General features: G+C 36.3%; 1 protein-coding gene across 3 annotated transcripts in view; it reads left to right on the top strand.

Annotated features, from left to right (window-relative positions):
* Nucleotides 1–27,166, top strand: part of DLG2 (discs large MAGUK scaffold protein 2) — a 2,237,713-nt gene that overhangs the window by 531,129 nt on the left and 1,679,418 nt on the right. The window contains exon 6 of one of the 3 annotated variants that reach the window (XM_023209276.1): nucleotides 4,374–4,448. The exons of the other annotated variants lie outside the window; for them this stretch is intronic. Coding sequence (XP_023065044.1) covers nucleotides 4,374–4,448 — 75 coding nt within the window. The remainder of the gene's footprint in view (nucleotides 1–4,373; nucleotides 4,449–27,166) is intronic. 3 annotated transcript variants of the gene reach the window in all.

The raw sequence follows: 27,166 nt of genomic DNA, 5'->3' as shown, positions 1-27,166 counted from the left end.
CTGATAGGACTCATTTATCCCACACCCAGCTTTCCATTTTGTCTTGTGAATAAGAGATAAAGGGAAAGGCTGAAGTCAGCTCTCTGTATAGCATAAAATCATTTTTTCTCCTCAGTCCCAGGATTCTGATGTCCAGAATTGAGAAGTTTCTTGACAAGGCCAATAATGTCTTTACTCTGCACTATCAGATGGTCCATTGAGACCTTTAGCCTGTAACGCCCTCTTCTTACACCTTCGTCTCCTTAAAACTGTGTTGGAAACCTGAAGTGTCTCTTCAACAAAGACATTCCTGACTTACCAAGCCAGAGTTAAATACTTCCACCTTTTGCCTCAATTCCTCTGTATAATTTTCCCATACTCTTGTTAATTTCTTACTCCTGCCCCAAGAATGGCTGCATTGAATATTTTTGATCTGTCATGTAATGGTTTATTTATCCCATATCAGTAATATTGCTTTGTAACTGCATCTTTATTACTTTTTTTTCTTACAATAAGTACTTTTTTAGACAGATACTGAGTCTTGATATATCCTTATTCCTAATGCAATAACTGGCACTTAGTAATTGCTCAATAAATGCTTGTTGACCAACTACATGAATGGATGAATGGATAAATGGCCCTGTTGTTTAACCCTGTTTTAAACTCAGCACATTGTATTGTATCTCTTAAAAAGCTGGGAGCTTTTGGTTATTATTTAAATTTTTTTAATTTTATTTGATTATTTACATTTTTATAGCTCTAAATTTTAAATCTCTATATATACCCAATTTACCATTCATGGAGTGTATTTTGGCAAGTGAGGGATGGGTAAATGAATGAACAAATATGTGTACAGTCCTATCACGCAACGCTTCGCAATACCACACCCCCACCCGTAAAAAAAAGACTCCTTTGATTATGAGGATCATTTTACTGTGAACAGTAGAACATCAGAACCTTTCAGCTCTTACTCTGCTTTCAAAAGAACATGCTATTTTAATGAAACGTTTAGGTCAAAATTTTATTTGTATGAATCATCTCTCACTCTGCCACACACAACTTTTTCTGAGGATGAATTGGCTATATAAGCCAATGTCTTATAAATGTCTATATAAGCATTTTCTAAACTCCAAAGCACTCTGTGTACAAGCCCCTGATACATGAAAAAATATTCCTATGTCTTTGGAGGAATAGAATGGTTTGAGAAGAAAATCTTTAGAGTTCTCGAGGTCACTTTTCAAGTTCTTTGTAGTTACATATTTATACAATCAATCTTAGGTGTAAGTGTTCAGCATATTTAGCTAATGTTCTCAGAATATTCTGGAATGAAATATGTCAAGATTCTAAAGTGAGAAACAGATAACCAAGGAAGATTAAGAGATTTGAAGACATCAACCTGTCTTAGTGTCAGAAATCAGGTAATAATAGAAGACAAAACAGAAACACACATTTCTACCGTTTTTTATCCCACGCTGAGCACCGTAGAAGTTGAAACACACCTTATTTATGCACCTGTCATCTTTTGTTTTTAAAACACCAAGACCCATTGATAGTTTTGTCTCTTAAGAGGACATGTTTTTAATGGTCAGCATTGCAAATCCCCGAATCCTGGTCTAGTCACGTATCATTAATCTACAGGTATAAACATCCTGTATAGATGAATGGGAGAGAAGGGAGGAGGGAAAGCTTTATCTTTAGGGGAATTTGTCTCCAACTTCTATCTTAAATCTTTGCTTAGACAGCTAAGTTGTCCCTTGAGGGAATTCTAATGTTCTCCCTTGATTTTGGGGTTAAGAATTAACTAAGAGTTAGATATGAGAGTGTCCTTTCCCCTAGTGTTTATTCTGGTTCTAGCTGGACTTCTAAGGAGGTGACCTCCTACTTTTTTGAGTAGGAGGTAGGCCCAAACTCTGCTATGCCACTGTGTACACATTGAATGTTAAAAAAAGATAAGAAGGAGAATGAAGACTTCGAGGAAAGAAGAATTTTAAATCCCTTTCCTTCTCCACCTACTGTGGTGGGTTCCTTGACCCATGTTAGATCTTGTCTTCTTTAGAAGTAGAGCGAAGTGGTAGACAAACCATGAGGTTAGGATTTTCAATAACCACACTTAAGTGGAAGGCTCTTTCGAGACCATCTAGTCTAGTGGTTGTCAATCTTTGCTAGCACTGAAACTCACAGGGAAATAACCATTTCCTGTTCATATTCCCAAAGCCCTAAAAGATGTCTCATCAGTAAATCAGAATGATAAATGATCTCAACTGCAGAGTACATCCCTTTGGTAGAGAAAACCAAATATTAAATTCTTGGTGGAACTATACAGTTTGAGAAAGATCTTTGGGTAAATGTGGCACTTCCTCTCTCCACATTAAATCATGGATCCAATGCAACTTTCTCATTTTACCAATGAGAAAAGTGTGGTCTAAAGTATTAAAATGAGTTTTCCAAAGTTCCACAGATAGATCAATGGGAACATTAAACTAAAATCCAAGGTTCTAACTTCTATTTCAATGTTTTTTGCTTGTCATTCAATAGGATTAAAGAATAATTTATGTTCACATGGCATCTGTCTTCAGTAGTCTTTTTTGTTTGGCCTTGTAAAATCACTGTTAATATTCTTAGTTAAAACACTTACGAGAAGACCTTAGTGTCAGAAATCAGGTAATAATAGAAGACAAAACAGAAATACACATTTCCACCTTTCTTTATCTCATGCTGAGCACCACAGAAGTTGAAACACACCGTATTTATGCACCCGTCATATTTCGTGAATATGTTGTGTGTTCTAATTAGTAGCTTTCTTGCAAATTGGGATATAATGATCTGAGGAGAATCTATATTATCTGTGAATTAGGCAAGATACTAACACTGTTTCACAGACGTGACTACCAAGAGCATTTCATGGCAGCAAGCACATGGCCAAAATTATCTTAAAATTGTGGTTATCTGACACAAGTCCAGTGTACCTTCTGTACTCTGATGCTGCTGCATATCGTATTTTGTTTCAAACAAGAAAACTGATCATGGAGATTGATGATATAAGTTTATTTTTATGATGACTTTATCCATAATCACTCATACAGCATTTTAGGGCTTAGTGATGCCTTAAAAATAGATCAACCAAATAAAGTTGCTCTAAAAAGCTTACAAATCACAGACAAAAATTTTAGTGTGATAGGAGTACTGAATTCAGTATTTTATTCAGTTAAATCAGAAATGTTACGATCATTCATTAGACAAAATCAGATTGGATGATGACATGCCTTAACACCCATTAAAGAGACAGTCTAAAATAACAGAGGCAACTTCTTATAAAAGAAAGAGCATACATGGACACCAGAGTCAGCCAGAATCTTGCTGCGATCTCAGAGATGCTGCTGTCTAGTAGCCAAGTTGACTTTTAGCCAAGTTGCTTAACCTCTCTCAGTCTCTGTTTTCTCCACTACAAAATGAGCATAATACTCCTACTTATGTTTATTGTGGGGACTAGTAATAATGTGTCCAGAATAGTGCCTTACATATTTAATTGCTCAATAAATCACAGCTGTGGTTTTTATGGTGATTACTAACGTTATCAGTATGCCTATATTATCTCTGAGAATACAATGAAAGAGATAAAAGATAAAGCATGGCTTATTAAAATCCTTCCTCCCCTTTTAGACTAATCAGTTTTCGTTATCAAAGGAGTGGAGCAGTATTATTGGTGAAAGTAAAGCACTGTATTATATTTAAAAGCCCATTAGAAGTACATTTACAGGAATTACAACAAACGTATAACAGTTAACTAGAGATAAATTTCTTTTGTAGAAAGAAGTGCCTAGAAAATGGCTTAGAATGTCAAACTTTTGACTCCTTGAGAAAATTGTTTTATTTCTCTGCACTTCAGTTTTTGATGTGATAAGAAGGCCTCTAAGATCTGTCCCTTTCAACCCAACATTCTGGAGTTCTATGAAACACTCTAGAGAGAATCACCATCACTAGCTTGTAGTCTGGAAACAGAGACAAACAGTCATTCTATACCTTGACTCATGTGATTTCACAGGAGTACAGCATGTATCAGGGTTGATTAGGAGCCTGGAAGAGAACAGTCAGCTTATGGGTTATAAGAGTTCTCAGGTAGTTGTTATTGAAGCCTGGAAGGTCATATGCTGAGACAGCCTGGTGCCAAAATAGTAGTCTTTAAAGTAACAAAAAAGGAAAAGGATAATTTCTTATCCTTTGATAAGAGTAGAAATTATGTACCTAGTTTTCTGCAGCATTGCACCAACAAAGCATTCTCTCTCTGCTATGATTATAAATAAGATAATAAACATTGATAATAAACATGTCAGCTAGTATATATACATACTGGCACATAACAAATTGAATATAATATCATTTTTACTTATTTGCAGCAAAACCAAGGCAGATGCCCAGCCCAGAATTGTTCAGTGGAAGCCCCTGCTTGGATGCCTGTCCACCACTGTACTGTAAGTTTGATTATTCCAAGATTGGCCAGATTGAAGGATACATGTTTTTATATTTTGGAATAATCGTAGTGGAATGAGCCAGAATGCTCTCTGAAATTTTGGAGTAGAGTAAATATTTTGCAAGGAGAAGGAATAACCTTTCATTATAAAAAAATACCAGTGATTAGAGATTCCATGCATTTTGTTGGAGTCAGGATAACTTGGAAAGGATTACTTTAAATGGGTTATTGATGAGTTAGAGTTGGAAGGTCATTAAAATGAATATATTTGCACATATATTTTTCAGGATAGCTGCATATTCAGCAATATTTGATTTTAGATGCCTTGAAGAAGGATGCTTTCTCTTTTGTCACTGTGTCAACTGCTTAATAGTGATGAGCACACAAACTTGTAATTTTCAAGTCTTCCTAGTGTAATAATAGTCTCTGCATTTGCGTAATATCTTCTACCAGAGAATTTTCCAGTGCCTTAGAAACAAACAGGTACTATGTCATTATCCTTGTGCTACAGATGGGAGATTTAAATGTAAAGGGAGTAAGAATAGTGCATCAATTGTAGCGCTGGGAACAGATCCCAGACATCCTACCTCTCCTCTCATGTACTCATGCTAGTACTCTATGCTCTGAAGGGTGTGAAGAAAGTGGCTGAATGTATGATATTCTGTAATACATGGATTGCCTAAAAGAAATGACAGTGATATCTCTTGGAATTATGTATACTGTAAATGACGGTTTGGCTCTCGTGAAATAATTTGTGTATGATGGAAATAAGAAATTAGAAAGTTACCTTTTGGACATTCTCATTTGACTCCCCTTGTAGGCAATGGTAAAGTAATATGTGGAGCTTCCTAAATATCCTTATATATTATTGAGGTACTGGGTGCCGAAAGATACGACTGGACTAACATAGCATGTCTTACAACTACGTTAGCAGTAAGCCTGGTGGAACCTGATTTTCACTCAGATTGTGTAAGAGATTAAATTTTTCCCTCAGTTTTTGTTTATCTGTGGCAGAAGAGAAAGTGGGATCACCTTTAGTGGAGGAGAGATGATGATGCTAAATTTTGGAGGTATTCCTGCAGTGCAGAGGGAGCCCAGACATGCTGGAGACTCAGAGAATAAAAATGTTAACATTTTGAGCAGATGGTCAGAGGAGGGTACATTCTTAGGGACTACTTATGAAAGAGAAAGAATGTGGTTTTTCTGTTTTTGTTTTTTGTTTTTATTTTTGAGACAGAGTTTTACTCTGTTGCCCAGGCTGGAGTGTAGTGGCATGATCTTGGCTCACTGCAGCCTCCGCCTCCTGAGCTCAAGTGATTCTTGTGCCTTGGCCTCCCCAAGTAGCTGGGATTACAGGTGCATGCCACCAAGCCCAGCTAATTTTTTTTGTATTTTTGGTAGATATGAGGTTTTGCCCTCTTGAACAGGCTGATCTTGAACTGAGAAAGGATGTGTTTTAATAATTTTATTATTTGTTCATAAATAGAACACTTCTTTTATTGTATCCCCAATGATATCATTTCATAATTACTGATTCCTACATCTGTTTCTCCATGGAAACAATGTATTCTTTGGGGTCCTGGTATATCCACAGCTCGTAAAATCCCTGGTACATGGCAGAAATTCTGGGAAGTTAAGTTTCAATGAGTGAATATCCTATATGTTGATTTTTCTCTTTAGTAAGTTTTTAAAAATTATTTTACAGCTCTCAGATTTCTTGGTAAAGAGGATTAATAATGGCATTTTACCATCTTAGACTGGTAGTTTCTATTTCTCCTCTTCATCGTTCTATAACACTTTTCTCTTAAGAGAATACCATAGAATACATGTTTTTAGGAATTTTGTTTTCAAGCTACAAAATTTAGTAATTTCATTCAGCTGTGTCTAGTACCATGCCAATTGCTAGAAATATAAACATGAATAAGGCAGTAATCCTATGTAAATCAAATACACTCATGTATAACATCAATAAGAATTTCTGATCCTTTAATATACTGGTAATTTCAGCCCAAAATATTAATATAAGAACTTTCACATTTTATTACTTTGTGCAGTCTTGTTGCAAGGAAGTGCATGATTAGGATTCTGTCTTTTGAATTATTATAAATCGTTCATCCTTCATTATTCCCTTGGAGTTGAACCCCTTGGGATCTGGGAATCCCAGATTAGGTCCTAGTTCTATTGTAGAACCTTAGGAACAAATAAACAACTACATTTAAGATTCTTCCTGAAGATCACAAGTCAGAGTGCCAGCATTAAAGTTTTATTCTCAGTGCTGTGGTCAGGCGAGAGAACGGAAAGTAGATGTTTCTTTTTCATTTCTGTCATAGAACTGGGGGCTATTGGTTTCATAAATTTCCTTTGCTGTTTACATAAAAGTAATTATATCTCCCAGTGAAACACATATTTTCTGAAGGAGTTGTGCAGCACATACTGATCTTCTTTCTCTGCAGAGAATCCCCAGTCCACAGAGGTGTGCTCCCAGTGGTCATGTTTAGATTGTGTGAGCCTGCCTCTGGCCAGGACTGACTGATCCAGGGCATAGACATTTGATTCCAGCAGGACCAGTTGAATTTTTTTCCTGGGAATTTGGAATTTGTACTGAAGATATACCAAATACTGGTAGTCGTCAATACTGAATGAATCATATGAGAGAATAGTTTGGAAAAAGTTACGTGAACCTCAGTTGCTTAGACCTCTAAAGCTGCTTTGTATCTGCCCTTCTTAGGTATTATGTACTCAAAAGTCTCTTGGATTCTGTGAAATGGTCTCAATAACTTGTTAATAATCAATGTGACTTCTTTCTCAATTATTTAGTTTTTTTAAAAAATTTATTTATTTTTGATAGGGTTTGTTCTTTGATTTACTTGCAACCAAAAAGAAAAAGAAAATAGTTTAATACTACTAGTCAGCAGTTTATTGAGTCTCCCCTAGAGCTAGTGTAATAAGTAGTAGTCTCAGAAAAAAGCACCAACACTGGGATTTTGATAATTTATAATCTATTTATTTCAAATATCTGACTGTAGACAACACCTGGGTATATTTAAAACATGATGAAATAATTTGATAATAACTTAATTCACCTTATAGAATAAAAAATATGGGCAGTCGAGTCTACAATTAACATACACATTTATATAACCAAAAGCTATGTATGATATGTATGAAATTCTGGTATTAATGTTCATTTTATCATCTCTCCAGAAATAATGAAAATCTTTGCCTTGTGCTTGAGAGAAGTCTTGGCTGTCTTAAATTCTCCAAAGACTGAAGCAAGTTATAAATAAATTAATACATACTTACATGCCTAATAAATTGATAGTCTCTATTATCCTTGTGCATTTTTCAAATTCAGTTTATTCTCTCCTACATTCCTTTCTCGACTGTCCTATTCTTGCTCTTTGTTGTTCTATTCTGGAATGATTGTATCCTCATAATTAGGCTGTATTACATTTTGCAAAAAAAGCCTTGGTTTTCATGTCTGCATTTGCCCCAAGTTCATTTTGAGTGCAGAGCTTTTATCATTGGATTTCTGGCTTCTCCAGATTGCTTTGCAAATGTCTGTCACCAGTTACATATTGTCTTGACAATGGCGTCTATTAATTACTTGTTCTCTCTCTTCCTGGATTTTTTTTTTTTTTTAAGACTTGTCCTTTTAGTAGTAACTATAATGTACAGATTGGGGTTTGAGCAGAAAAGAAATTTTACTCCCCAATAATTATTTAGAAACATGGACATAATTAAACTTTCTGATTACATGAAATATCTTTTCCCTAGTGAAAAGTGTGCCAGTTTAATTGTTTCTCCCCCATGTGCGGCTGTATTAATCACTAGAATGATAGCCTTCCTTACCCTTACGTTTTAAATTTAAATTGATTATATGCCTCATTGGTTTGTATGACTATGAATATGAACACAGTAGCTACCTGAGCTTCTGCCATCTGCAAACAATTGAGAAGATACCCACAGGTTCTAGGACTCAGCTGAAGAAAGATAGCTCTCTGAATCTGAGTGAACTAGGCTAAGAATTAGCATTTGGTACTTGGAATTAAAGAACTTTAGATTTGACCAGCTGTAAGAAGCTTGAGTGGCTGCTGCATTTTAGAGCATGTTTGTGAACCACTCAGTATGGCTATGGCCCATGCATAGATTTAATCATTTTAAGGAATATCCCCAAACCCAATTCTGAATCTCCTCAATTCTTAGTTATTAGGTATACTCAGAAATGGCTGTAATGTGTGATTTTATCAATTAGACTTACAAAATATAAATACACATGATTTGGCTACAAAAATTCTTTTTCGTTGCACATTTGCACACCCCTTAGTTACTGGAAATTAACGCTAGGAAAAGAGTTTCTAAAAGCTAAGTTGACTGCTATTATGGAACTTAAAGATATTGCTATATCTGTATGTTTCTATCACTATATAATACTATCAGCAGATATGTGAAATATTTTCAAATGTAAGCATTTATAAATTAGAACACTGAATTCTGAATACGTCAACTCTCATTTACTTATTCAAGAAGTAGTTGCTGAACATGTATTTTAACTGACCCTTGGATTTCTCAATGTATAGCAGAAAACAATATGTATAAAAAATCATAATTATACTTGGCAACACATTATTTAATAATGGTCTATAAAAAGCACTATAAATTTTCCAAATGGGAAGTTGCCTTAAGATGGATTTTGGAAGACAAAAGATGCAATATTTGGTCATAGTTAAGGGTACATCCTTTAGAATTGAATGAGATTTGTGTTAAAGTATTAACTCTTCCACTAGTCAGTGGAAAGAGTAAAGTTTACTCTTCTCCTAGTAAGCTGTATGACCTTGGACAATGTACCTAATCTGAGTTTATGCACACAACAGGATATTTTGAGATTTACATGAAATAATACATAGCAAGTGTTAACGTAGCACCTGGCACATAGTTAAGTGCTTAGTAATTGCTGGAAGGAAAGAAAGAAAAGGATAGATCATTCCAGAAGGGAGTGCATGGAGCAGGATAAATTGGTGAGAAAGGGCGTAAAAAACAGACAGTAACCCAATAGTAAATCACGGGTACTCATTTAGACCTATTTAGGAGAACCTTTTCTGGAAAAAGTTTCTAGGAGCTAATGTACAACTCTTTAAGACTTTGAAAGCAGAATCTTGCGATTCTTGAAAAAAAAAAAAAAAAAACTTTTTGTTCTCTGACAGGCAGGAACCGATGATATAGGAGTGTCATATTAATGGGAGCTATTTATATTCTCAGTCATTTTCATTTTTGTTTGTATATAGCCATTTTCAAGGAGTGGGGCCAGGTTTTCCTTTTTGTTTAAAAACACTTTAACATCTTCCTACTATGTGTCTCTAGATTATGAAAGTAATTTCTTTCTTTTATGGGAAATCAGTAAAAACAGATGCTTCTCTTAGAAACCAGAGGAGATGTTCTTTAAAGTGTTAATTGTTCCAGCATGCTCTCCGAGACTGCCTCATATTACCCACAGTCAGGATCATTCAATCTAATTGAAACCAGTTAATACAATGTGCACAAGCTATTCTGCAGTAATCCTAAAAGTTTTTTTTTTTTCTTTTTTTTTTGTAGCTCCTCCCAACCCTTTTGTTCCCAGAATGCATTGTGTGACCTAATTTGGTATACACCCTACATAAATACCCAGACCATGGCACTCAGAAGCATATAACCCAGTTATAAAATAGTGTTGTGTCTGCTCTCTGGGTGTTTCCAGAGCTTCTATGAAGACAGCACCCTCTGGACTAACTCTGCGGCTGGGAAATTCGACCCAGAATGGCTTTGAAGAGTTGTCTTTCCAAAGACTACATACAATTTTTATTTTTTAGGGCAAGGTTTTCATGCTATCAGCAGTCCCCTTATAAATTGAAGCCAGGATATTATCAGATGATCATAGCTTTAGGAAAATTGCAGAAAATTGCAGCGTACAGGAACTTAAATTGGTGGGCAATGGGATTAGAGTACATTTGGCCATATAGTTGGTAGCCATAGGATTGGAAAAGAATCCAGAGGGGAAATTATCTCAGAAAAGGCATGATGTACTTTTAAGAAATGTGAGTTCTGTGGAGTGTCTCTAATTTCATTTTTGCTGTAGTCAGGGGCTCTTAATCAATGAAAGGACAAAGAAGATGAGATTGATAGAATGGATATGTTGCTCTTTTCCCTAAGCTCTGCCCCTTATAGCATTTTAAACTTACACCGGTTTCCTCTCTAGTTTTAAAGACTCTGCTGGGAACGGCAATACTCATATAAAACAATTTTGTTACACTGATCTTTGAAATATGCCCAGAAAGGGAACCCACAGTATTTATGGAGGGGGGCATTGGTTCATGGGAAAGATGAAAGGGCACTCCCAGTGCGCACACATAAAACCTACACAGTAAATAAAACAGAAGACACATAGACATGTATTCAGCATGCTCTGAGCAAAGAAATGGAGGATGCAAGCCCTAAGGTTGCTGGCAAGATCTGCGAAACTCAATGGAGGAATAGTGAATAGACACACAGTAAAATTGAGGTCATCAAAGTTTATGCTCAGTGCCCCCAGCTTCCTCTTTCTGTAATTTTAAATATTTTCCCTAGAATTTCCTCTTTATTCAACTTGACTGATTTGGGGACCTCAATATTCACCCACCTCTTTCTACTTTCTCTCTCTCTTTTTTTTTTTTTTTTTTGCCATTCAGCCAAAGATCTGATAGACCACAGAATGAATATAAAAGTTTATGACATTCTTCCTTTGTGTATTTGGGTTTTTTTTTTTTTTTTTTTAATTTTTTTTTTTTGGTTGGTTCCAGTTTTTTTTTTTTTTTTTTTGTAATGCTCTAACAGGTTCTCTGGAATATAATTCACGTACCATACAATTCACCCATTTATAATATACAATTCAATGATTGTTAGTTCTTTCACAGAGTTGTACAACTGTCACTCCCATCAATTTTGGGACATTTCTGGGAAATTTTCATGACCCTAAAAGAAACCCCACATTCATTAGCAGTCATTTCCCATTCTCCTCCCAGCTCTTATAAATCACTAATCTACTTTCTGTTTCTATGGATTTGCCCTTTCTAGATATTTCCTATAAGTGGAAGTACGTAATATGCAGACTTTGTTCACTTAGCCTAATTTTTCCAAGGTTCATCCATGTTGTACCATGCATTATTTTTCATTGTATGGGTATACCTTATTTTGTTTATCCATTCATCAGTTGATAGACATTTGGATTGTTTCCACTTTTTGATGTTATGAATAATGCTACTATGAATATTTTTGTGCAAGTTTTTGCATGGACATGTACTTTCAATTCTCTTGGGTATATGCCTAGGAGTGAAATTTTTGGGTCATATGCTAACTCTATGTTTAACTTTTTGAGGCACTCTCAAACTGTTTCCCATAACATTTGCACCATTTTACATTCCTTCTAGCAATATATGAAGGTTTTAATTTTTCTACAGTTTCACAAACACTCATTATTACCTATCTTTTGTATTATAACAATCCTAATAGATGTCAGGTAGTATCTCATTTTGGTTTTGATTTTGAATTATCTATTGATTAGTAATGTCACCATGTTTTCATGTACTTGTTACCACTTATCTTCTTTGTCAAAATGTCTATTAAGATCCTTCACCTATTTTTTAATGCTTTTGTCTTTTTATTATTGAGTTGTAAGAGTTATTTATATGTTCTGGTTATTAGTCCCTTATCAGATATGTGATTTGCAGATATTTTCTCCTGTTCTGTAGGTTATCTTTTTACTTTTTGGTAATGGCATTTGAAGCATAACATTTTTACATTTTCATAAAGTCTAATTTATCTTTTTTGGTCATCTGTATTTTTGATGCTATATCTGAAAAGGCTTGACATAACCCAAGGTCACAAAGATTTCCTTCTACATTTTCTTTTAAAAGTTTTATAGTTTTAGCTTTTGCATTTAGGTCTGTCATCAATTTTGAGTTAGTCTCTGTATATAGTATATATGGATATCCAAGTGTCCAGGCATTATTTGTTGAAAAATCTATTCTTTCCTCCATCGAGTTGTCTCCTCCCTTCTGTTGAAAATCAACTGACTGTAACTATAACTGTCTATTTATGGACTTTCAACTCTGTTTGAGTAATCTTTGTGTCTGTCCTTTGCCAGTGCCACATTGTCTTGACTACTGTAGCTTTGTAGTAAGTTTGAAATTTGGTAGTGTGAGATGCCAACTCTGTTCTTTTCCAAGATTGTTTTGGCTCTTCTGGGTCCCTTGCATTTTTGCATGCATTTTAGGATTAACTTATGAATTTCTGCAAAAACCCTGCTGGGATTTTCATAGAGAGTTCATTGACTCTGTAGATCAATTTGAGGAATATTGCTTTGTTTATCAATATTAAATCTTCTGATCCATGGATGTCCTTCCATTTATTTGGATCTTCTTTAAATTTTTCTAAAATGTTTTATAGATTTTGGAATACAAGTTTTGCCCTTCTTTTGCTAAATTTAATCCAAAGTATTTTATTCTTTTCAATGCTATTGTAAACAAAGTTGTTTTCTTAATTCCACTTTTACATTGGTCATTCTAGTGTATAGAAATAAAATGAGCTTTTGTTAATTGATCTTGTATCAGCAACCTTACCAAACTTACTAGTTCTAATAGCTTTTTCGATAATTTAATAGGATTTTCTATATACTATATGAGACTATGTCATGTGCAAATAGAGAAAGTTGTACTTCTTCCTTTCTAATCTGGATGCCTTTTATTTAATTTTCTTGCCCAACTGGTGTGGCTAGAATGTTCAGTACAGTGTTAAATAAAATTAGTACGAGCAGACCTCCTTGACTTTAGATGGAAAGTATTCAGTCTTTCATCACTGAACATGATGTTAACTGTCCAAATTGTTGTAGATGTCCTTTATCAAGTTGAGGAAGTTCCCTTAATTACTAATGTTGGTTGTTTTCATTATGAAAGGGGAATTTTTGTTTGTTTCTTTTGATATTTGTTTTTAATTCTTAAAACTTTCATTTGCTAAAATAATGTATTGGCTCTCTATTGAGAATATTAAGAAGTCCTTTTCTAGGATTCCTGAGAGCATAATCTACCTACTCATAATCCATGCCTGACTTTCTCTGGGCTATTTTTCTATAACACAGCACCATTAAAGATTCTGGGTTGCACATTTCTTGCAAGTGTTTAAAATATTTTCGCAGACTTTATATTTACTCTGGGTTGAATAGGGAACATATTCTTACCTTGTTTGACAGATGAGGAAACTGAAACACAGAAAAGTAAACTAACTTATTTTGGCATCATATCATCAGCACGTAGGGGAGCCAGAATGAGTTCTTTGGATTCCCAATTTGGCTCTGTTTCTGATATTGTTTACTATCTCTATAGGCAAATTGATGCTCCTGAGTTTGCTGTAAAAATGATGAATTTAGAAGAGGCTTTTTTTTTTTTATTAGCTATTCTTTGTATCATGGAGATGCCACATGGATTCTATGCATTGCAGTTTGACAATATTGGAGTGTTGAACAACCATCTCGGCAGCCACAAAAGCACATTTGAAGGTCTTTCTTCACAGTATTGTTGGAACTGCTAATCTCATCTTACGTATTTGGAGAAGACCATGTATATAGCCACTGTATAAAGAGGGTTAAAAGACTGACTATTTAGAAATTCAGCATGACCTACCATTCAGAACTGAAGGAATTTTAATAATGGGCTTTCTTTAAGGGGTTGCTAGGCTCTATCTTTCTGCTTCTTGGTTTCATCCTTTGTTGCAGTAATTGAATATGAAATGTTCTCCCAGAGATGGTCTCATGACACGGCTGTATGCTATTTTCACAGGTTTGTACAAGGCTACTAACAGAATATGGTGATTCAACAATTTGTAAGCTATTAGGAGTACAAAATGCCATAATGGAATGGATTCATAGTTTTTCCAATTCAAGAGTTCTGTTTCTGTATCTAAAAAAGTCCCTGGAAGAATGGAGTATTTATTCTCTCTAACATCAGCTTACAGGAGCTTGGGCTGTACACAATATTTTACTTATTTAATACCCAAAAATCTCAATTATGTAACATAAACTGAGAAATACTAAAAATGGCATTGAAGTGGACTAAATCAGTATTTCAGTGCTCACAACTAATTTACTGATAACTTATTCTATGATTTTACTGTATTCTTAATATTTCTTAGGCATACACGTTTGAACATGAGAGACCCATAATGCCTTACAGAGACTTTTCAGCTATGTCTCATATAATCATGGCATTTTATTACCAAACCCAGTAGAAAATCCAGGTAATGAGAGCAGGTGTGTGGAAATTCCAGAGAGGACATTGCTGAAGCCTGCTATATTGGCAGTCAAGAGAAGTGGCATCTGACAGCGAGCAAAGAAAGAAGTGTTAAAAGCAATAACAAGCTCTTATACTCTATCAGATAATTTGGTTGTGGGTCACTGGAATATTACAATCTTATACCTTGACTGACATTAGTAAATGTTGGTGATGAGTCAACACATAAAAAACTAAAATTATTTCAAAAGCTGTTTTGGAGAAGACATCAGAATTACCTTTGTGTCTTCTAACTGTAGCTACCAAAAACATTTGCAAATTAAAAAAATCATTCAAAATACAAAGATATATAATACTCCAATAACCTTAATTCTCAGGAAGATTCACATTTATGAGCCTCTCTTTGACAGTTCTTAGATGACCAGATGGCTGGCACGTTTCAGTTTATATAAACTCTCAGAGTAGCAGATTTTTCTCTTCTCTAACCTAAGTAACTGAGGCATTGGCTTGAGTTTGTGGTGGAGACGGTAGTGGTGTTGAAGGAAGCAGAGACTTACGGCAAAGCAGAGAGCCCTGGTAATGTGTGCAAGGAGATTTGCCTTGGGTGGTGTACTGTTACTGGTTTTAACAGTGCATTGACATGTACTAGCATTACTTGGGCTTTTCAGAGTAGATAAACCTTCGTCCTTTTGATCTTTTTGACCATCACTTAAGACGGGCATACTGCATTGAAGTAAGGACATGGGTTTTGGAGTCAAGCAGAAGTTGTTAAAATCGTCTTTTTCTCACCAGCCATATGACCTTTCAATATCTCTTTGCCTTACTTTCCTCATTTATGAAATAAAAATAATAATAATTACCTACCTTGAAAGATGATTTTCAGAATTAGAGACAACATATGTATATGCCTAAATCAGTTCCTGTTGCATAGTAGGTGCTCAATTCATGTTAACTTTATTGTTATTATTATATTATTATTATTAGCACTAGAGAACTCTGAAGATGGTTGCATTTTAAATCTATGTTGCCTCTCAAAGGCACTTGAGCAATGAACTCTCTCACAACTTGTCTTACTTCCAGTTACCTCAGATAGTGTAAGATATAACTGAAATGTATGGAGTTTAGATGTTTATATGAGTTAATTTACTTAAAAAGAGCACAGAATTTAATTTTTTTCTGACAGTGATTTCTTTTACAATTTCTGTATCTTTGAAAGGTATTTCCTAACTCAGAACCATTGCTACATTTCATTTTGGCTACTTGAGTTCGTTAAAAGTATTTTTGGAAAATAGGTTCTAGCCTTTGGTGATGAAGGAGCCTCTATAAGTGCAAGTGATTGATTTGGTTATGGAGTGCCAGGTAAAGTGCAATTATAATGATTTTTTTTTCTAGAGACAAAGTAGATGAATGTCTTATGAACTCTCCTGGGCCTCTCTCCCTAACTATCATGTTCTCTTTTATCTGGTATTGTTAGATCACTGCGGAACAAACACAGACACCATCAAGTGCTCTTAATTTGGGTATCGGTGGGGCTATTTATAGACCAGCTACAGATATGGAGACATTAATGACAGTTCTTCCAAACGAATAATCCCACTTGAAAACATCTTACTGCATATATCTCTTTAAGGAAGCTTTTCCTACAACATTCAGGAGATGGGTACTTTACACAATTTAATGTTAAAATAGAAGGCCATACAACATATAAACAGGAGTATACTCTTAGTAATAATTATTATAGACTTAAAAATATTTATTCTTTGTGTTTTTCTGTACTTATAAATTATCTATTTCAAAACTAGAAATTCAAGGAAATAACAAAGAAATGTTATTAACGTGCCTGAATTATATAAAACAGATATGGAGGCTTTCTTGTCAATGGCTTCCTTGCATCTGCTTACTGTTCTGACTTTTTGTGCTGCTTTTCTGATTGTGCTCATACTATGCTCAGACTCACCTCCTTAGATTTAGTCTCAGGTAGTCCAGGCAGGGAAAGCTATTCCACAAAACCATGTCTGCAGCTACAGCCAGCTTCCTACTACCAATGCAAAGCAGGACTCAATGCCAAACTTCATGAAGCAGCCTCCAGCTACACAAGAGCTCTGCGGATTTGTAGAAAATGTTTGGGCAAACTTTGGCCCAAAGAAAACTTTTAATAGCACTTGACACAAGAATGGAACATGAATTGCTGTAGCTCCTCAAGGAGGTCCTATTTGGCAGCAGGCAACATAGTCCTTTACCTGCCTTATAAAATTATAAGCCTAGATTAATGTACTGACTCCCTTGATTCAGCAACAAGAGGCACAACAAATGCAGCTGATCAAGATCCCAAACCTGAGTGTGACTGGAGCAGATGGAGAAGGGATAGCAGTGAGGGAAAATATGTATAAAGATTTGAGTATTTCATTTGCTGACCCATATATTTTCACCTAACTCAGAACAAACACCTAATTAAAATAATTAATGGCATTCATGTCTGAATTGGCTAAACCTATCAACCTATGGTAAAAAAATAAGCATGATAATTGATCTTGAAGGCTACTTCAGTTTACATTTTGTAGAAGCAAAAATTTTGCATAATTTAATATTCACATTTAAATATATCCTCTCTCTAAAGGTGCTAATACTCTGTTGAAAGATTCAGTTTGTTTCTGCAATGGATTTGGTCATACACCATTGTTCTTTAAGTTGTATCAGCATTTACATTAAAAAGTTGTACTCTGTTTATAACTTGGATGCAAAAATGCATTCTGGGCTAAAACTTAACATCTAAAATCTTTGTCCAAAAGCAGTTTTTTAAAGTACACATGGAATGGCAGTTTTATGACTCTCTGAAAGCTTGAGGTCTATAGGAAGATCTATACAAAACTAAAAAAGAATCTCATCTAATCCAGTCCCTGTGCATTTGGACAGCGCACAGAATCTGGAAAGAAACTGGGCTGTGGAAGGGAATACAATCCTCTTTGTCACCAAACTGGAGAATCAAGGTACTTAGGTTTTATTCTTGGTGACACTATGTGAAGTACACTGGAAAGAGAATGGACTTAGAAGTCACTCGGTACTGGGTTAAAATCCTATCTTCACTGCTTACTTAATTTGGGAAATGTCTTAACCTCTTTGAGTCATCTCTGTGATTGAATGAGATGATGAAAGTAAAACTGCAGCGCACACTCTCTTCAGTCCTTATGATTTGTAGTTTGAAGCTATTCATTGGTTTCGTATCCGTTGATTAGGGTACTTATTCTAGGAGCTTATTTTTAAAGAATGTCTTTCCTTTCATGTATGTTGCCCAAACATAAAATATTAAGTCAAACAAATGATACAACTAATTCTACTCTACCCCTAAAGAGGGCAAAATATTGCATGCAGTGTAAGGACAACTCACATAATTTTAGAGCAAAGAGAAAATCACCACTTTCCTTCTCCAAAATCCCCAGTCCAGGGACTTTCTTAGCCTTCTGCAGCCTTATACTATGTATACAGAATAAGCTAAAACTGTCTTCAGTCATCATGACCAGACATCTGGTAAGGCTGTGGCTGAGGAGAGCCCTTGGCAACAGAAATATAGCTTTTTGTAGGACACAGGGAAATCTTCTCTTTACAAGTGTCTGAAGAAAAAACAATAGAAAAGAGGGAAAATGTTAAATTTCTCGTCCTCAGAACTGTTCTCTTGCCCATAGCTAGTTTTTCATTGCAACCATTGTTAAACAGCCTGAGTCTTCTATAGCTCATCACCATTATTCATTTTGCTCATTCAAATCTGTGTATACATCTATCTTCCCTCCTTTATTAATTCAATATATATTTACAGGGTACCTGCTATGTCCCAGGCATGGTTCTGAGAGGTGAAGGCAGCTGAGCTTTTGGGTCAGGTGGGGACTTGGGGAATTTTTGTTAGGCTTGCTAGTCTGAGGAGGGATCCTAAAATTCCAGATAGTCCCCCATCTGACAGGGCTTTGGGCAAAAATTATGTCTTTCTGATTGATGAGCCTGGATGCCTAAAGAAGGGAACAGAGTCCTGAGGTTTATACTATAAATCATTCTTATAGGAGAAACTAGAAAAGCACCAGAGACAGGGAGTGGTTTTTAGAAGCTGAACTAGCCTCAGAGAAGAGAGGTGAGAGGAAGTTTGTCTGACAGGCGTTAGGACCCAGGAGGCAAGGGTCAGGATAGATGGGCGAGTCTTCTTTGGGCAACATGACTTTGAGAGTTCCGCTCATGGCCACAAGGTCAATCAACTTGTTGTCAGGATCCCGGAGCTGAATGGCTTTCCTCTCTGTAGACTCTTGGCTCAGCCCAGAGGTACAGGAAAAGAGAAAGGTGGTTCCAGGCAAACCAACGGTCCCAACTTGGAAGAGTCGGGCGTTGCTAGCGAGCCTTTTCCCAGAAAGCCTGACACCCATGTGTTTAGTCTGGCAGCTGCGCTAGTGGCTTTTAACTGGCCGACTGGTGTCCGGTATTTAGCCCCCAAATTCTAAGGAAAAATAGGACAGAATAGCAAGCAAAAGGGGTCTGATGGTAGTCACTGCTTGGCGATAGGTGATAGTCCCTTCATGGTTGCCAAAATGTGTCCCTTCATGGTCACCAAAATGCATCCTATCTGGGTTGCCAAAATGTGTCTGGAGTTTATTCCTTCCAGTGGGTTCTTGGTCTCGCTGACTTCAAGAATGAAGCCAGGGACCTTTGCGGTGAGTGTTACCGCTCTTAAAGATAATGTGTCCTGAGTTTGTTCCTTCAGAGGTGCCTGGAGTTTCTTCCTTCTGGTGGGTTTGTGGTCTCACTGACTTCAGGAGTGAAGCCATGGCCCTTCGCAGTGAGTGTTACAGCTCTTAAAGGTGGCATGTTTGGAGTTGTTTGTTCCTCTCAGTGAGTTCGTGGTCTCACTAACTTCAGGAATGAAGCCACAGACCCTTGCAGTGAGTGTTACAGCTCATAAAGGTAATGTGGACCCAAAGAGTGAGCAGCAGCAAGATTTATTGTGAAGAGAGAAAGAACAAAGTTTCCACAGCATGGAAGGGGACCCAAGCAGGTTGCTGCTGCTGGCTTTGGTGGCTAGATTTTATTCCCTTATTTGGCCCTGCCCACATCCTGCTGATTCGTCCACTTTAGGAAGGGCTGATTGTTCCATTTTACAGAGTGCTGATTGGTGTGTTTACAATCCTTTAGCTAGACACAAAAGGTCTCCAAGTCCCCATCCAACCCAGAAGCTCAGCTGGCTTCACCTCTCAGCATGAATGAGGGTATAGGTGAAGATGAAGAGAAATTAATTTGAGACATTTGGGAGTAAACATGCCAGGACATGGAGGTGAATTTTATATGGGTGTTGTAAGAGGAAGGGCAGTATCAGGGATTACTCCTAGCTCCCTGGTTTGCCTGAAACTGTGTGCACAAGTGTCACTTACTGAATTTGGGAACTCTGGAAAAGGTTCATTTTAGGTATGCTAGTGGGAGGATAATGAAATCTATTTTGAAAAAGTTAAATTTGAAGAGTCTTTAAGATGAAAGTAGAGATGTCAATTGGCCTGTAAAAAGGGATAGGAGCTGGTACCAGATATTAAATGCAAGGTCAAGGAAAGCATTTTTTTTTTTCAGAGTGAAAAATGAGCATTTTTAAGAGCCGGTGGGACTGAAAAAACAACTGAATTAAGAACTGAGAAGTATTCAATAGATTATTCAACAAGAAAGTCATTGTTAGAGTAGTTTCAATAAAGTGGCAGGGATTGAAGAGCAAATAAGAGAATGTTTACAATACAAACATGACTCATTTTATTGTACTTTCACTTTATTGAATTTCACAGATACTGTGTTTTCTACAAATCAAAGATTTGTGACAATCTTGTGTTTAGCAAGTCTATTGGCAACATTTTTCCAACAGCATATGCTCACTTCATGTCTGTCTGTCACATATTGGTAATTCTTGCAATATTTCACACTTTATTATTATTATTATATGTGTTATGGTGATATGTGATCAGTATCTTCAATGTTACTATTATAGTTGGTTTGGGGTGTTATAAAATGTGCCCATATAGGAGCAAGAACTTCACTGATAAAAGTGTGTGTTCTGTCTCCTCCACCAACTGGCCGTTCCCCTGTCTCTGTGTCTCCCCTTGAGCTTCCCTATTTTTTGAGACACAACAATATTGAAATTAGGTCAGGTAATAACCCTATAATGGCCTCTAAGCGTTTAAGTGAAAAGAAGAGGCACACATCTCTCACTTTCAATCAAAAGCTAGAAATGATTAAACTTAGTGAGGAAGGCATGTCGAAAGCCAAGACAGGCTGAAAACTAGGCCTCTTGCCTAGTGAATGGTGTGAATGCAAAGGAAAAATTCTTGAAGGAAATTAAGAGTGCTACTCCAGTAAACACATGGATGATAAGAAAGTGGAACAACCTTATTGCTGATATGGAGAAAGTTTTAATGGTTTAGATAGATCAAAACAGCCACAACATTCCCTTAAACCAAAGCCTAATCCAGAGCAAGGCCCTAAGTTTCTTTAATTCTCTGAAGACCAAGAGAAGTAAGGAAGTTTCTTTAATTCTCTGAAGACCAAGAGAAGTAAGGAAGCTACAGAGGAAAAGTTGCAAGTCAGCAGATGTTGCTTCATGAGATTTAAGGAAAGAAGCCATCCATATTACATAAAAGTGCAAGATGAAGAAGCAAGAGTGGACGTAGAAGCTATAGTGAGTTATCCAGAAGATCTAGCTAAGATCATTGATGAAGGTGGCTACACTAAACAACAGACTTTCAATGTAGGAAAAAAAGTCGTCTATCAGAAGAAGGTGCTACCTAGAACTTTCACAGATAAAGAGGAAAAGTCAGTTCCTGCCTTCAAAACTTCAAAAGACAGGCTGACTCTCTTGTTAGGAACTTAGGGACCTGGTCACTTTAAGTGGAAGCCACTGCTTAATTACCATTCTGAAAATTGTAGGCCCTTAAGAATTATGCTAAAACTACTCTGCTTATTTTCTAGAATTGGAAGAACAAAGCCTGGATGATAGCATGGTTTACTATAGTGACAATCATAATCCTGAAAGTCCCAGTCCTGAAAGCCATAATTCCAATGTTGAAATCTCAAAAGATCCAAACCCAAAAAGATTAAAATCTTGAAGTTGAAATCTTGAAAGCTTAATTCTGGGAAAGGGATTATTGAATTTTCAGTTGTATGCAGGATAGCTGCATCATATTAGTTGCATCATGGTGGGCAGAACTATTATTACACCTTGTTATTGTCTTTATTTGGAAATTAAGTATGGTTTGAGATGCAATGGATTCCAAGTTGATAAGGGGTGGAGTTAATGTTAGGCTTCAATTGGCTGAATTAGTGGACACCTGGAAACCTGGTTGATATGGTTTGACTGTGTCCCCATCCAAATCTCATCTTGAATTGTAGTTACCATAATTCCCACATGCTGTGGGAGGGACCCAGTGGGAGATAATTGAACATGGGGGCAGGTCTTTCCTGTGCTGTTCTTGTGATAGTGAATAAACCTCCTGAGGTCTGATGGTTTTATAACTGAGAGTTTCCCCGCACACGTTCTTTTGCCTGCCGCCATGTAAGACAAGCCTTTGCTCCTCCTCACCTTCCATCATGATTGTGAGGCCTCCCCAACCATGTGGAACTATAAGTCCATTAAACCTCGTTCCTTTATAAATTACGCAGTCTCATGTATGTCTGTATTAGCAGTGTGAAAACAGACTAACATACTGCTAAAGCACTATTTGGGCTGTGTCTGTGAGGATATTTCCAGAGGAGATTAGTGTGTGAGTCTGAGTGGACTGGTTGGGGAATATCTGCTCTTGATGTTTCAAGTGTTTTTGAAGATTATAGGAGTGAAAACATACAAAAAAATAAAAAAAAAAAACCTTGCCAAATGATTGTTTATAACTTCTGCCCCTTGACACATAATGCCAGTGCTTGCCTTCAAAATTGTTTTTCTTGTCAGAGAATAAATACATTTCAACAAGCCCAGCAACCTTCTGAATCAAAAACACTTGCTGATATGGAAGTTCTTCCAGTGGAACAAAACACATTGCAGACCCTTGAGCAATTAGGGGGTGAGGGGTGACAACTCACCACACAGTTGAAAATCAATGTCTAAAAAGAGTGTAATTGGATTGTTTGTTATACAAAGGATAAATGCTTGAGGTGATGGATATTCCTATTTTCCATGATGTGATTATTTCACATTGCATGCCTATATCAAAACATCGCATGTAGCCAGGTGTGGTGGCTCATGCCTATAATCCCAGCACTTTGGGAGGCCGAGGCAGGTGGATCACGAAGTCAGGAGATCAAGACCATCCTGGCCAACATGGTAAAACCTCGTCTCTACTAAAAATACAAAAATTAGCAAGGCATGGCGGCACATGCCTGTAGTCCCAGCTACTTGGGAGGCTGAGGCAGGAGAATTGCTTGAACATGTGAGGCGGAGGCTGAAGTGAGCCAAGATTGTGTCACTGCACTCCAGCCTGGGTGACAGAGCGAGATTCTGTCTCAAAAAACCAAACCAAACAAAAACAAAACAAAACAAAAACAAAACATCACATGTACTTAATCAATATATATGCCTGCTATGTACTCACAAAAATTGTCTTTAGTGTCCCTAAGTGTTCACGTTTGCCAAAATATATATGTCATTATTGCCTATTTCATTGTGTAACGTTTCCTATGAAGTGTTCTGTCATGTTTTTAAATGTTTCTCAAATCCACTTTTAAAAATGTAAATAAATGTCTTTTAAATAAATTTTAAAACTATTTTTTCAGAATTAAATTTTTGAGATTTTAATTTGTTAAGATTGTGGTTATCAGGATATTACACTTTCAGGATGTTTATCTTTTGGGATTTTAACACTTAGGACTATGGCATCTGAGATTGTGTCTTTTGGGATTATGGCCAAAATCTGGTTTTCTGAATGTGTTAATCCCACTTTTGTAATCTACTGCTCAGAAAAATCTCTTTCAAAATATTACTGCTTATTGATAAAGCAGCTAATCACTCAAAAGTTCTGATGGAGGAATACAAGGAGATTAATGTGTTTTCATGCCTGCTAACACAATATCTGTTCTGCAGCCCATGAATCAAGGAGTAATTTTAATTTTCAAGTCTTATTATTTGAGAAATGCATTCCATAAGCCCACTGCTGCCATAGATTGTAATTCCTTTGAGGGATCTGGGCAAAGTCAATAGAAAACCTTGTAGAAATGATTTACTATTCTAGAGGCCATTAAGAACATTCGTGGTTCATTGGAGGAGGTAAAAATATCAACATTAACAGAAGTTTGAAGAAATTGATTCCAACTTTCATGAATGACTTTGAGAGGATCAAACTTTAGTGGAGGAAGTAACTGCAGATATGGAAATAGCAAAATAACTAGACTAAGAAGTGGTGCCTAAAGATGTGATTGAATTGCTGCAATCTCATGATAAAACCTGAGTAGATGAAGAGTTGCTTGTTATGGTTGAGCAAAGAAAGTGTTTTTTTGAGACAAAATTTACCTATAAAGAAGATAATGTGAACATTGTTGACGTGACAACAAAGTATTCAAATATTCCATAAACTTAGTTGATAGAGTAATGGCAGAATTTGAGAGGATTGACTCCCAATTCAGAAAGAAGTTTTACTATGGGTAGAATGCTATCAAACAGCACCATGTGCTACAAAGAAATTTTTCATGAAAGGAAATTCCAATAAATGTGGCAAATATCATGGTAGTCTTATTTTTAAAAATTGCCGCAGCCACCCCAACCTTCATCATCTACCATCCTGATCAGTCAGCAACCATCAACATTGAAGTGAGACCTCCCACTAGCAAAAAGATTATGACTCACAGAAGGGTCAGATCATCCTAAGCACTTTTCTAGCAATAAAGTATTTTTTAATTAAAATGTATACCTTAAGTAAAGGCTTTTTGAGATATAATGCTATTGCACACTTAATAGACTACAGTGTAGTATAAACATAACTTTTATATGCACTGGTGGTATAGTTTGAATGTTTATCTCCCGCAAACATCATGTTGAAATTTGATCCCCAGTGTTGGAGGTGGAACAAAATGGGAGGTGTTTGGGTCCTGTGGGCAAATCTATCATGAGTGGCTTGGCATTGTCCTCACTGTAATGAGTAAGTTCTTGCTCTAGTAGTTCCCATGAGAGCTGATAAAGAGAGCCTGGCATCACCTTGTCTCTCTTTGTTTCCTCTTTTACCATATGATCTCTGCATGCTGGCTCCCCTTTGTCTTCTGCCATAAGTGGAAGCAGCCTGAGGCTTTCAACAGATGCCCAGTTTTCTGACCAGCAAAATTGTGAGCAAAGTAAGCCTTTTTTTCTTTATAATTTACTCAGTGTCAGGTATCTTCATAACAACACAAGTGGACTAAGACAACTGCGAAACAAAAAAATTCGTATGACTCGCTTTTTGGTGATAATTGCTTTATTGTGATGGTCTAGAACTGAACCTGAAATATCTCTGAGGTATGCCTATATATGTGTAGACTAATACAAGCTTACCCTTTATTGAAAAATGCTAATGAGACATTGTTGAGGAGAAGTTAAGAGAAGACCTAACAAATAATAAATGTTTCCCCAGAAGATGGGAATGGATGAGATCCAAAAAGTATTTGTCATGGTTGGTGTCATGTATCTAAGTACAGATATGTGATAATATGAGTACATGTGTATGTTTATGGTGGGAAATTGAGATACATCCAGTGGGATGTCTTCTATTTACTCTTTGAAATAGGAAGTAAGGGAGGTCAACTGCTGACCATTGGGTGGGAAGAGAGGGGGATCAAATGTTGGAAATATCATTAAAGAGAATAGCAGGAAAAGATGACAGAGAAAAGAGGTGAGACTGCCTAGAGTTCCTTCAGAGAATAAGTGAAAGTTTTATCCATTAGGGAAAGTGCATTCTGACGAGGCCCACTCTACAGTGTTTTTGTTTGTTTGTTTTTTGTTTTGAATCCCCTCAGCTTTTATATAGAGGCAGTCTCCATCACATCATCCCCACTGGTTTATCTCATGGTAGCATTATTCTCTGACTCTTTTATACATGTGTACCTAATCTCAGCAACAGAACAGGACAACTCAGGGACAAAGAACATAGCTCCATAATGCATAGTAGAATATTATGCCCAAAATAGGGGTTGCTAAGTGTTTATGAAACTTGTCAGAAATAAAATCAGATCAAATTTAAACATTGTAGAAGTTCCCTTTTCTTTGCAGTCTTGCAAACATCTGTTATTTGTTGACTTTTTAATAATAGCCATTCTGACTGGTGTGAGATGATATCTCATTGTGGGTTTGATTTGCATTTCTCTGTTGATTAGTGATGTTGAACACCTTTTCATATTTTTATTGGCCACTTGTGTATCTTCTTTTTAGAAGCATCTGTTCATGTCCTTGCCCATTTTCGCTGTTGATGTGAATGTAATTAGTTCAGCCACTGTGGAAAGCAGTTTGGAGATTTCTCAAAGAACTAAAATTGGAACTATCATTTAACCCAGCAATCCTTTTATTGAGTATATATTCTAAGGAAAATAAGCTGTTCTACCAAAAAGACACATGCATTTGTATGTTCATTACAGTACTATTCATAATAGCAAAGGCACAGAATCCACCTAGGTGTCCATCAACAGTGGACTGAATAAAGAAAATGAGGTATGTATAGCATGGAATACAATGCAGCCATAAAAAAGAATTAAATCATTTCTTTTGCAGAAACATATGCATCTGAAGACCATTATCATAAGCAAATCAATGCAGAAACAGAAAACCAAATACCCCATGTTCTCACTTATAAGTGGGAGCTAAACATTGGGCACACATTGACATAAAACTGGGGACAATAAATACTAGGGTCTACTAGAATTGGGGAGAGAAGGAGGAGAGTAAGGCTTGAAAACTACCTATTGAGTACTGCACTCACTACCTGGATGACGGGATGAATTACACCCCAAACATCAGCATCATGCAATATATGCATGTAACAAACCTGCACATATGTGCCCTGAAAATAAAAGTTGAAATTGAAAAAAATTAGAAGTTTACTGTGTATACAAAAGAGTATTTCTCAAACTGGGAGACGTTGGACCCTCAAGTGGTAAGGAGCTCTGCTCACAACACTCACAGCATAGTTTATAAAGCATAAAGGAGGAGATATTTTTACTTTTACTTGTGATTGACTACTGTATTACCACTTATTTTACGGTAAGCAGAGCTATTTAAGCTGATTTTGTATAACTGATTGGTTTAATGTTACTGAATCATGCTGACAAGGACATAAAGCTTGCTTTTTGTTTTGTTCGTTATTAGAGTTGGTGTTTAGAGGAAATCAGGATGACTTGGGATGACTTGAGTTTTGATTGTGTGGTTATAGTGCTTAGAATAGGGGTACTCTAAACTTGAGCTTCTATTTTGATTTTT

Source organism: Piliocolobus tephrosceles, chromosome 13 (genome assembly GCF_002776525.5).
Source record: "Piliocolobus tephrosceles isolate RC106 chromosome 13, ASM277652v3, whole genome shotgun sequence".
NCBI classification, from domain to species: Eukaryota; Metazoa; Chordata; class Mammalia; order Primates; family Cercopithecidae; genus Piliocolobus; species Piliocolobus tephrosceles.
Note: the sequence above shows the minus strand (reverse complement) of the source record. Positions and strands in the feature narration are given on the sequence as shown.